The 12049-nt window shown below is 41.3% G+C and overlaps 1 protein-coding gene across 3 annotated transcripts in view; it reads right to left on the bottom strand.

Moving 5' to 3' along the window:
- Nucleotides 1–1075: 1075 nt before the first annotated feature.
- The window catches only part of S100PBP (S100P binding protein), a 43054-nt gene continuing 32080 nt past the window's right edge, over nucleotides 1076–12049 (bottom strand). For 2 of the 3 annotated variants that reach the window (XM_025395788.1, XM_025395779.1), the window contains exons 6-7: nucleotides 6759–6846; nucleotides 1076–4041 (exon numbers count right to left, since the gene is read on the bottom strand). In XM_025395788.1, the coding sequence (XP_025251573.1) occupies nucleotides 3927–4041; nucleotides 6759–6846 (203 nt within the window). In that variant the 3' untranslated portion in view covers nucleotides 1076–3926. The remainder of the gene's footprint in view (nucleotides 4042–6758; nucleotides 6847–12049) is intronic. The other variant, XM_025395798.1, reaches the window with a different exon arrangement.

The following is a 12049-nucleotide window of genomic DNA, read 5'->3' as shown; positions in this document are numbered from 1 at the left end:
AGCAGAATACTAAGAGAAGCAGGGAACTCCACTTTCTAGCTTTAGGTGGTTGGGTTTTTTCTTCCAATAAAAGCTCAAAATAGGCTAATCAGAGAACGACCCCCTTCCTCTTGGAGAAGGTCCATTTCTCCTTTTCCTCTTCACTTTTCCGTAATGTAAAATGAACAAAAGATCCTATCTACACCTGATAGGAACAAAACAGATATGCATAGGTTAAGGAGAGTACCTCAGATTGAGACAAGAATGTCAAGTTGCCGAGTACTTAGCAAACTTACATTGAGTCTTTTGCATGGACTCAATACTATATTTTATCTAGAATTTATAGACAAAACTTATAGCACAGCAGGCCAGACAGCATGGCTAAACATGTTGTTACTTGTTCTGTCAGCATGAACTCAGATTTTTAAAGCACTGGCTAACATAGGTGACAAGTTATTATTACCTTCCCTTTTCTCCTTGCTTCTGGGGGTAAGTCTAAGAAGCTTTGGTTCACGAAAGGGATCTAAGGAACACTATGTCTCCCACATCTACCCACACTTATCCAACCTTCACCTAGTTTTTAGGAGCCGCAGTTTCTTGAGAAACTGGGTTATGAACAACCATCAATTCTGTATCACTGATTCTGATTTCTTACATCCCCTTCAAAGAGAGAATGCTCTGGGATAGCATGGCTTCTTCCCTAATCAGTGCTAGCTCTGGAGAAGCAGAAATAGGGAGGCCAACCACACAGCCATGGGAAGGAATAAAAGGCAATGCCTGCCTGATCAGGGCTGAGCCATCTTCCCCCTCTGCAAAAACTGAGGCATAATGATATTTCAGGCTCTCCCTATGTCAGGTTCCTGACATGCACCATATGTAGCTGCAAATCCCAATCAATTTCAACATTTCTTAACTGCTAGAACACCTTTCTCAACACTGTAATTTACCTGCAAAAGAATAGGGAGCAAGCACCCTCGCCTTCCCAGTACCACATTCTACTAACTGCCGCCCCCCTCCCCACCCCACTAACCTACCTACGCAAAGGAAGAAGGCAAATAACCCTCCATCGAAGCCTACGACAGACCGCCACAGTACATATGTCACTGACGAAGAACTTTTATTTCTTTTTAATGACATTAAACACAACTGCTACAAGAGAAAAAACATGATAAAGAGGAGGCACCAAACTTCAGTTTCATAATTGAAACTGACAACGCAAGTAAATCAGGGCCTGCATTAGAAACTACAGGTTATTTCAGGCTCCTTACTTATAAGTAAACAATGTAAACAGCATATTTTTACTCTGCTTTGTCAAGACCCCCATGGTGGGAATGTCATCATGGATGAAGAAAGCAGTTAAATGCACATAACACTTACTTTAAAAATAATACAGCAAGAATTCCAACTGCAATATTAGACTTAGAGGCCAACACCAAATATAAGAGATACCCAGCTTTGAAAAGAGATGAAAACTCCAGATTCTACCCACTACCATCTTTAAGGCGAACATGCCAGATAATGAGTTTTCTTTGGCTTTGTTTTTTCTTCTTAAAGAATACCATGTTAACCACTAGAGAACAGCTCTCTCCTCCCCCAGTCCAACAGATTTAATTAAGCTGCTAAAGCTTTGGAAAAACAGAATTATTTGAGCTAAGAGGAAATGTGATTGTCACATTTTCTAGTTAACCTGTCACTCATTTGATTTGGCAAAGGCAGTGCTCCTATTACACATTCAGTCTCAAAACCACATGTACCAGGAGGGTAAGAACATGAGTCTTAGATTTTTGCCTAAGCAAAATCCTGTCCCTTCACTCCTTGGGTTTTCTGTAGGGAACTAGACAGCTGCAATGCTAGCTATTCCAACTACATTTAATTTTAACTATGCTGTGGTCCCAAAGGTGGATGTTTGGCATGTCTCACTCCACCAACCTAATTTAGGGCAGCCTGGAGAAGTGACCGATGTAGTAAATGCCAAGTAGGCTAACTAAAATAATAGATTTCGACAACTGCCTTTGAATAGAACTTCTCCTTTGCATTTTGGCCCCAGAATTTAAACCAAATGTTCAAGGAAAAGCAAATCCTTGACTGGATAAAAACAGTAAACACTTAGGGACATTCACCCAAATTTATTGTTGGCTTAAATGACCAAGCTTTCCCCAAGTCAGTTTCTAAAGTGGGGTAGGATGTTTAGAATGCGTTACTCACACAGAAAGATGGGATTGATGAAATCACAAAACCAGACAGAGGCTATAGCAACTATGAACAACCTTCACAGAGAATGAACAACAGCACAAATGCCAGACTGCAAAACTTCCCAAAATGATGTCTACGGCTATCTGTAGAGAATAACCGGCCAGGTACGGTGGCTCATGCCTGTAATCCCAGCACTTTAGGGGCCGAGGTGGGCGGATAACCTGAGGTCGGGAGTTTGAGACCAGCCTGACCAACATGGAGAAACCCCGTCTCTACTAAAAAATACAAAATTAGCCGGGCATGGTGGCACATGCATGTAATCCCAGCTAAGACAGGAGAATCCCTTGAACCCAGGAGGCGGAGGTTGTGGTGAGTGGAAATCACGCCATTGCACTCCAGCCTGGGCAACAAAAGCGAAACTCCGTCTCAAAAAAAAGAAAAAAAAAAAAGAAAAAGAATAACCAACTCCTAAGATATCCATTAAGACAGATGCAGTCTGTCAACTTTGGTTAGAATACCAAACCTTAAGATCAGGTAATGCTTTTTGTGCATAGGCTTAGTCACAACTATATTACATCCACATTAGCATCTATGTGAAACTAGGTATCAGGGGCTTGACCAAATGAGATGGTAACATCTAGGGTCTAAAGACACCTCTTGTTAACTAATAATGGAGACAAAAGAGTGCCTTTCCACACTCTCCCACAGAATGGAGGCTCCCTAACTAACACTCATACTTAAAGTTGGGGTTCAGCAAATGAAACTAAATACCAACTGATACCACAATAGCACTAGCCTGCCCTAGAGTCAAGACTCTGGGTGGGCAGCTCTAAAGAGAGCAAGGAGGCCATCGTGAAGAGGCATATCCATGTCTAACAGGTTACAAAAATACTGCCACTAGAATCCTAACGAGCAGAGTGGTCACTGTGGGGTAAAAAGAAAAAGGAAAATCCTTGAAGAAAGGCAAAGGAGACAACCAGTCTCAAAACCACAAGGTATTATAAGTCTTCTGTCAAAGTAAGATGTATAAGATTTGTAAACACTATTGTGCAAAATAAGTTCAATAAAGAATGAAAAAAATCCCCCCCCCCGCCACCAAAAAAAAAATCAAGGCAGCTAGTACATACAGAAGGGAGAGGAGACGATTTACTATCTTAATTTGTCCTTTCAATAGGATTTTTCTCCTGCTCCATCCTACTTATAATGTCCTGGATTGCCAACTTTAAAATACTGACAGGTATTCAGAGGATTCAAATAAAAAGGTAAGAGGGGTTGTTAAAAGTAACTTATATCCATTCACAAGTCATGTAACACTGGCTCACAGCCTGGTAAAGAATCTCTTCCTTATGGGAGACTGAACAATGATTTCTTTGAGGTACCAGAAGTAGACTTTTCCTTTGCAGAGAGGTGGGTCTTTTGCTTGAGCCTGGGTGTTCTGGCTTAATGCTGGCTTTCAGGAGGCAGCTACCTTCAATTTAAATTAAAAAAACAAAAAAACTATACCAACCAAACATTTGCTTAAACACAGAGACACACACACACACACACACACACACACACAATATCAGGAGGGACTTCACACAAAAAATTCAAGTCAGCAATGGGCATTTCCAAAAGGTGACGAGTTTTTTAAATAAAAATCTGTGAAAAATAAAATTCAAAATCAGCAAAGCACAAAACAGCAAAAGAACATGAAATGCTGCTCCAAGTAGGACCCTGGATAGGGACCTTCGTTGCTGATGGCATGAGACAAATTAACTGTACGAGAAGTCTGGGAGACGCTGGAACCGATGGTGGCTTCGCATGTTCCTGTCAACCCACTGAGTCAGACTGTATCTTTGCAGATGTTTCTGTCGGCGGGCGTAGTTTCTATCAAGAGAGGGAGAGTACAAACAGGAAGGTTATTTCAACTAGAATGGCTATTTGTGCACAAAAAAAAGGCCAGCACAACAATTTTAAGAAAATCTTTACTTCTGGAAATCAGATATTAATTTTATATTTCAATTCTCGCAATTTTAGAAATTTTATACTATTTTATTTATATGAACACCATACCATAAGTGCTATTTCTTTCCAACTCCCAAAGCCACCTAATTCCCATAGGCAGTATGGTGATATGTGCCATATACACAATGTTCTAAGGAAAACTAATGTAGAATAATGTTTAAGTAGGGGAGGAAAAAAAAAACATTTTCTTCCTCCAGAAGAATTTAGGATAGGATCTATATTTCATTGTTTGCATCAGACCTGTACCTCCAGAAGGACCTCATTGTCTGACATAGCTCAAGGTTGCTCAGGACACGGCAGTTAAAATTAGAATAAATTCCCAGAAAGGTAAGTCATCATGTGAGTATCACATTGCAAGTTGAGACTGAAAAATTAACAGCACAGACTCAAAGTAAAGTTTCTTAGTTATGTGCTGGGCTGGGGTTCTGAGCAAGACACTCTAAGATAATTTGATCGCATTTTCGACTCTAAAAGTGCTCCTAATAACAATCTAGGAAACTTTCTGAAGATATGGATTCTAAAATTTAAAAAAAGAAAAAGAAAAAACAAATACAGATATGGATTCTTGGCCTCTCCCTCCTCCCAGACTTAATGACTTAGGATACCTGGAATCAGGATACGAACATCTTTATTTTTAGATATCTCCACAGGTGATTATGAGTAGTAGCCAGGGTTGAAAATAACTCTAACAGTACCTGACATTTATCTATCCCTATATGCAAGTACTTGCTGAATTCTTTAAATACCTCTCCTCACTTAATACTGTGACAATCCTACTAGTATTTTCATTAAGTCCTTGTATAGGTAAGGAAATTGAACCTCAGGTTAATAACTTACCCAAGGTCATACAGTAAAGTAAGTAGAAGGACCTGGATTTGAATTCACATCTGACTCCAGAATTTATCTAATAACAATTACACTATACTGCCTTTCCTTCTGAGAAATGATATAATTTTGACAACTACAGAGGGAACATGACCGTAAAGGCCCTAAAGCAAGAGGAAGAGTATTAGGAGATGAGGTTGGTGAGCACAGGCCAAAGCATATAGGCTTTTGTAGGGGTTTACGAGAATGGGAAGATGTGAGATGGGAAGCCACTGGGAAATACTGAGCAAATCTGACTGATGCTTTAAAAGAATCTCTTTCTTTGGCTGCTGAGTTGTGACCAGTGCACTGGCAAGGAGAGCATTTAGGAGACTTACAACAATCCAGCTCAAATGATGAGAAATAGTTAGGCTTTGGATATACAGCTGACCCTCCATATCCATGGGTTCTACATCCATGGATTTAACCAACCATGGGTCAAAAATAGTCAAAGAAAAAAAATGGATGCTTCCATCTGTACTGAACATGTACAGACATTTTTTCCTTGTCATTATTTCCTAAACAATACAGTATAACAACTATTTGCATAGCATTTATACTGTATTAGTTATCACAAGTAATCTAGAGATGATTTAAAGTATATGGAAGGATGTGCACAGGTTATGCAAACACTATGGCATTTTATATAAGGAATGTGAGCATCTGGGGATTTTGGTATCCAAAGAGGGTCCTGGAATACCAAGGACAACTGTATATGCAGAGCCTATGGGATTTGCTGGTAGACTGAATATGGGGTGAGAGAGAAAAGAGTAAAAGATGATTCCAAGGTTTCTGAGTATCTGAATCAAAGTAACTGAATAAACTTGTACAGCCACACTGCATCAAGAATCCAGAGAACTGTAATACTAAATTTGAGTCTTAAAAAAAAAATTCCAGAAGATTTCAGAACTAGGATGGTCCTTTGACACCAAGTTGCAAAGCTAGTATTAGAACTCAGGTTTCCTGAATTTCAGTCCAGTTTTTGTTTTGTTTTTTGAGACAGGGTCTTGCCCCGTTGCCCAGGCTGGAGTGCAGTGGCACAATCACTGCTCATCACAGCCTCAAGCTCCTGGGCTTCAAGCAATCCTCCTCTCTCAGGCACTCTCAGGGACTACAGACACATACCACCATGCCCGGTTAAGTTTCTGTATTTTTTGTAGTGATGGGGTCTCACACTGGCCAGGCTGGTCTCGAACTCCTGGGCTCAAGCAATCCTCCTGCCTTGGCCTCCCAAAGTGCTGGAATTACAGGCGTGAGCTACTGTGCTCAGCCTCAGTCCAGTTCTTATTCCATTATACTGCATCACTTTATTCACCCTGCCTCTTGAATTAAGCAATTCCAACCCCTACTCCCTACTATGTTTCTCCTGCAGCCAAATTTCACTCTCTTGTTTTTAGACGGAGTCTCGCTCTGCCACCCAGGCTTGAGTGCAGTGGCACCATCTTGGTTCACTGCAACCTCTGCCACCGGGATTCAAGCAATTGTCCTGCCTCAGCCTCCTAAGTAGCTGGGACTACAGACACTCGCCACCACGCCCGGCTAATTTTTGTATTTTTGGTAGATATGGGGTTTCGCCATGTTGGCCAGGCTGGTCTCAAACTCCTGACCTCAAGTGACCCACCCACCTTGGCCATCCAAAGTGCTAGGATTACAGACGTGAGCCACTGCGCCCAGCCATTCTACCCTTTTCCATCTTCTTCTAATCACCCACTCACCGCGTGGTGAGGTCCGAAGGATGCTGCCATTTTGAGTGCTGCATATGATGAACTTGATCCATCAAGGCACAAAGCTCCCCGGAGATACCTGTGATACAGAGGGATCAGTGGTTAGGAAACAGCTGAGTGAACTACTATGTCAGCCAACATCAAAGTATGTGCTTTCAGGGAAAGAGAAAAAAGGCACTGTTCTCAACAATATATACTTATGATTATCACAAGCAGTGAGCACAGAAACTATAAACCAGAATGGGGAGATTGCTCTTGGAGGGTGAAGGTGAAGCAAGAATGGCAGCCACCATTCATTCATTCAACACTTAGCTCCTACAATATACAGGGAACTTTACTTGTCCCTAGGAATATGGCAGTGAACAAGACACTGCCTCAATGAAGTTTATACAGGAGACAGATGATTCCAAAGTGGTGTGATAAATGCAGTGATAGAAATACAGACTGCTATAGAGACTGGGGGGTAGGGGTTAGGGAAAGCCCCCTCCAAGGGGAGTAACTATAGCAGGGATCTAAAGGATGTATAAAATTAGTGAGGCAAAGAGGGGTAGGAGGTTAGATGTCCAAGAGATAAGTTAATACAAAGCCCCAGAGACAAAAGACAGTAAATACATTCAAGAAACAAGAGGAGTTTAGAACAGATGGAGGTGGGCGCTCTTTGCTAACAAGAAAAATTGCTAGATGCAATTTCTCAAACACCTGGGATCCTGGCAATGTACTAGACACTTTACATATTATCTTACTTAATTCTAAAAAAAATCTTACATGGAGATAGATGTTATTAATATCATTTCAAACATGGGAAACTATGGCTCAGGGAGGTGAACTTGCCTGAAATTCTTTTTTTTTTTTTTTTTTTTGAGAGAGTCTTGCTCTGTCGTCCAGGCTGGAGTGCAATGGCGTGATTTCGGTTCACCGCAACCTCTGCCTCCCAGGTTCAAGCGATTCTCCTACCTCAGCCTCCTGGGTAGCTGGGACTATAGGTGCCTGCCACCATGCCCAGCTAATTTTTGTTTTAGTAGAGATGGGGTTTCACCATGTTGGCCAGGCTGGTCTCCAACTCCAGACCTCAAATGATCCACCCACCACGGCCTCCCAAAGTACTGGGATTACAGGCGTGAGCCACCATGCGCGGCCCTGAAATTCTTGATGACCCAGGATTCAACTAGCTCCTGTGTGACTCCATGTCCTTGCCACTATGCAATAATGCTAATTTTGCACTCAACCGTTGAGACTTAGGCTAAAACTCAATAGAAGCAGAAATAAAACACTAGTTAGGAAACAATTTCCCTAGATCAGTGGTTCGCAAATTTTAACATACATTATAACCAACTGGAGGTATTATAAAACAGATTGCTGGGCCTAGCCTACAGACTTTCTGATTATACATAATCAGAAAACTGCAGATCTGGGTAGGGCCTGAGAATTCGTATTTCAAGCAAATTCCCAAGTGATGCTGATGATGGTGGTCTGAGAACCACTTTTTTTTTTTTTTTTTTTTGGGGGGGGGGGGGGGGGTAGGAGATGGAGTCTCACTCTGTCACCCAGACTGGAGTGCAATGGTATGATCTCGGCTCACTGCAACCTCCTCCTCCCAGGTTCAAGTGATTCTCCTGCCTCAGCCTCTAAGTAGCTGGGATTACAGGAGCCTGCCACCACGCCTGGCTAATTTTTATATTTTTAGTAGAGACAGGATTTCACCATGTTGGCCAGGCTGTTCTTGAACTCCTAACCTCAAGTGATCCACTGCCTTGGCCTCCCAAAGTGCTGGGATCACAGGCGTGAGTCACTAAGTGTGGCTGAGAACCACACTTTGAAAATCAAAGCCCTAGACAGTGGAGACTTTTCAGCTAGTTTACATGTTTTTCATTACCTTATTTACTGTGCTTTCGGGAATCAAGAGCAGTCTCAGTAGGCTATAGACTCATATTTTCAAGTTCTAGTAAAAGTAATGTAACTTTTAGGATAAATATAATTTATTCGAAGCCTCAAAAAGTAAAGCTTTGTAGAAAAAGTATACTATATACTTTGGAGTTAGGCAGAGTTGAGTTAAAATTCCAATCCATCAATTAGCTCTGTGACCCTGGGCAAATTATTTCACTTCTTCAGGGCTCACTACTCATCTATGAAAACCAGATAATACAATTTAGCTTGAAGCTCAGTTTTAGGAATATTGTACATAAAAGACCTTGCACACTGCTATGGCACACAGCATGTGTGCAGTGAATGCTAGCTATTATGATGTTAGCGCCTCAGGCCTATGTTAGCTTGCAAAGTCTCTGCAAATCCTGTGAAATTTTAAGGAAAAACTTTTATTAAATGGATCCATCCACACACAAACTATGACATTTTATGGCACTCAAATATTTTTCTAACCATAACACTTTTTAGGAAAAATTTATAGATTTCATTAAGTTTCTCTACTGTTAAAAAAGCACGACCAAATGAAAGATAACTGACAAAATGAAAAATATGTTTGAAACATACTTGGCAAGTTTAATGTCCTTTATCTACAGTCTCTTTATTTAAAAAAAAAAAAGGTCAAGGGCATGAATATACAACTCGCAAATGATCAATAAACATGACAAAAACAATGTTCAATCTCATTCATATGGAAAGAAAAGGCATTACTGTCACTCCTTGAGAAGGAAATATAAATCAGAAATGAGTTTCCTCGTGAAGGGAAGTAACTCTTTTTTTTTTTTTTTTTTTTTTTTTTTGAGACAGAGTCTCACTCTGTCACCCAGGCTGGAGTGCAGTGGCGCGATCTCGGCTCACTGCAAGCTCCGCCTCCCGGGTTCACGCCATTCTCCTGCCTCAGCCTCCCGAGTAGCTGGGACTACAGGCGCCCGCCGCCTCGCCCGGCTAATTTTTTGCATTTTTAGTAGAGACGGGGTTTCACCGTGTTAGCCAGGATGGTCTTGATCTCCTGACCTCGTGATCCGCCCGCCTCGGCCTCCCAAAGTGCTGGGATTACAGGCGTGAGCCACCGCGCCCGGCCGGAAGTAACTCTTGATTAGAAAATTCCTTACTTGCTGGATTTGTAAAGCTAAAATGAAAGGTCTCAATTCAAATTGCCTTTCCAATACCCCACTTTCACCTTGCTAGCACTCCACTCCCTGTGGTCACCCAAAAAGGACATTTCAATGGGAGGCAGGGGAGGGGAGAATCAGCTTTATAAAAATTTCAAGATACATTTTCCCTACAAAAGCTTCACAAAGGAGGACAAGCAATATATAGAAATTCTGTGTCCATCAAAATGGAACCACAAGATTATCTATAGAACATGTCCTTCAGCTCACTCATCTCTTATCACCTGCATTTTAGAAAGTTAATCTGGCAATGGAAACTAAAGATAATAAATCTCCTACAAACATATCTATTCACATTAAATGATGAGAAGAATAGCCAGTTAGGCCAAAGGGGCCTAATATTCAAATATTTAACTTCTAGGAGTCAAATCCAGCAGCAGCAATTTATATAACACTATATATCGAGCCTGTTTACATAAATAAATAAAGGCACTGTCCTAAGTGCTAGTTTATATATATCAACTCATTTATTCTTTACAACAATCCTCTAAGGTATTTTCCCCATTTTACAGACAAAAGTATATAAAACTGTAAAGAAACTGAGGCACAGAAAAGTTAACTAATTTGCCCAAGGTCACATATCTAGTGACAAAGCCAGAATTCCAACAATATAAAACTATCACAGGACTGACTTTCCTTAAAAAATTTTCTGGGATCGGCCGGGCGCGGTGGCTCAAGCCTGTAATCCCAGCACTTTGGGAGGCCGAGACGGGCGGATCACGAGGTCAGGAGATCGAGACCATCCTGGCTAACACAGTGAAACCCCGTCTCTACTAAAAATACAAAAAACTAGCCAGGCGAGGTGGCGGGCGCCTGTAGTCCCAGCTACTCGGGAGGCTGAGGCAGGAGAATGGCGTAAACCCGGGAGGCAGAGCTTGCAGCGAGCTGACATCCGGCCACTGCACTCCAGCCCCAGCGGCAGAGCAAGACTCTGTCTCAAAAAAAAAAAAAAAAAATTTTCTGGGATCAACATTTCATAGTTGAGATTAGAAAGTAAAAATCATATAGCCATATGACTAAGGGCTTAATAATCAGATCTCAGCTTATGTACCAAAAAATTTTAATTTTCCTTAGCACTAGTAACTTATTGTTACACTAGTCTAACCCTTATTATTAGTAAGACTTAATGATCTAGAGATAATGGGAGCTAACATTTATCAAGTACTTCTTACATGCTAGGCACTTTGCTAACTGCTTTGCATGTATCCTATAATTTAATTCTAACAGTCACAGATGGTAAACTATATAACCTCCATTTTATTCACAAGTAAACTGAAGCTTATAAAAAAATACTCTTTCCCAGCACTTTGGGAGGCCAAGGCAGGCGGATGGCTTGAGCCCAGGAGTTCAAGACTAGCCTGGGCAACATGGTGAAATCCCGTCTCTACAAAAGTACCCGGGTGTGGTAGTACACACCTGTAGTCCCATCTACTCCAGGGGGCTGAGGTGGGAGGATCCACCTGAGCCCAAGAGGTGGAGGCTGCAGTGAGCCATGACCATACCACTGTACTCTAACCTGGGTGACAGAGCAAGACACTGTCTCAAAAAAAAAAAACAAAACTCATCTATCATCTAGTAAATCAGAAAAGCCAGGATTCAAACCCAGGTGGGGCTAATAATCCAAAAGCCTCATTTTAGCTTATAGTTTCAACCTCATCTTCCTCCAAATTTAGAGATGCTAACAAGAATGGGAACATTTGAATTTTCTCTTCTCTTCATAGTCTCTAACAGATGGACTTTCTTGGACCAACAATCAGTACCATGGTTTTATTTTAAGTTGTGGCTAAAAGGTGGTAAAGACTGTCCTTTGTTTTGTGACTATGAATGAAATAAAGAAGGGAAAACCCCCCAATATTTCAGGAATGAAGTCAACAATTCATCTAAATCTTAATCTATAAATATGAAGGTGACTGGTTTTGGGGAAACATCCAGTTTAATAACTGTTCTTAATAAGTTTAAAGTGAATCAATTTTTGTTTTTTGGGGTTTTTTTTTGTTGGTTTTTTTTTTTTTTTTTTTTTTTTTTGAGAAGGAGTCTCGCTCTGTCGCCCAGGCTGGAGTGCAGTGGCCGGATCTCAGCTCACTGCAAGCTCTGCCTCCTGGGTTCACGCCATTCTCCGGCCTCAGCCTCCCGAGTAGCTGGGACTACAGGCGCCCGCCACCTCGCCCGGCTAGTTTTTTGTATTTTTTA

Source organism: Theropithecus gelada, chromosome 1 (genome assembly GCF_003255815.1).
Source record: "Theropithecus gelada isolate Dixy chromosome 1, Tgel_1.0, whole genome shotgun sequence".
NCBI classification, from domain to species: domain Eukaryota; kingdom Metazoa; phylum Chordata; class Mammalia; order Primates; family Cercopithecidae; genus Theropithecus; species Theropithecus gelada.
Note: the sequence above shows the minus strand (reverse complement) of the source record. Positions and strands in the feature narration are given on the sequence as shown.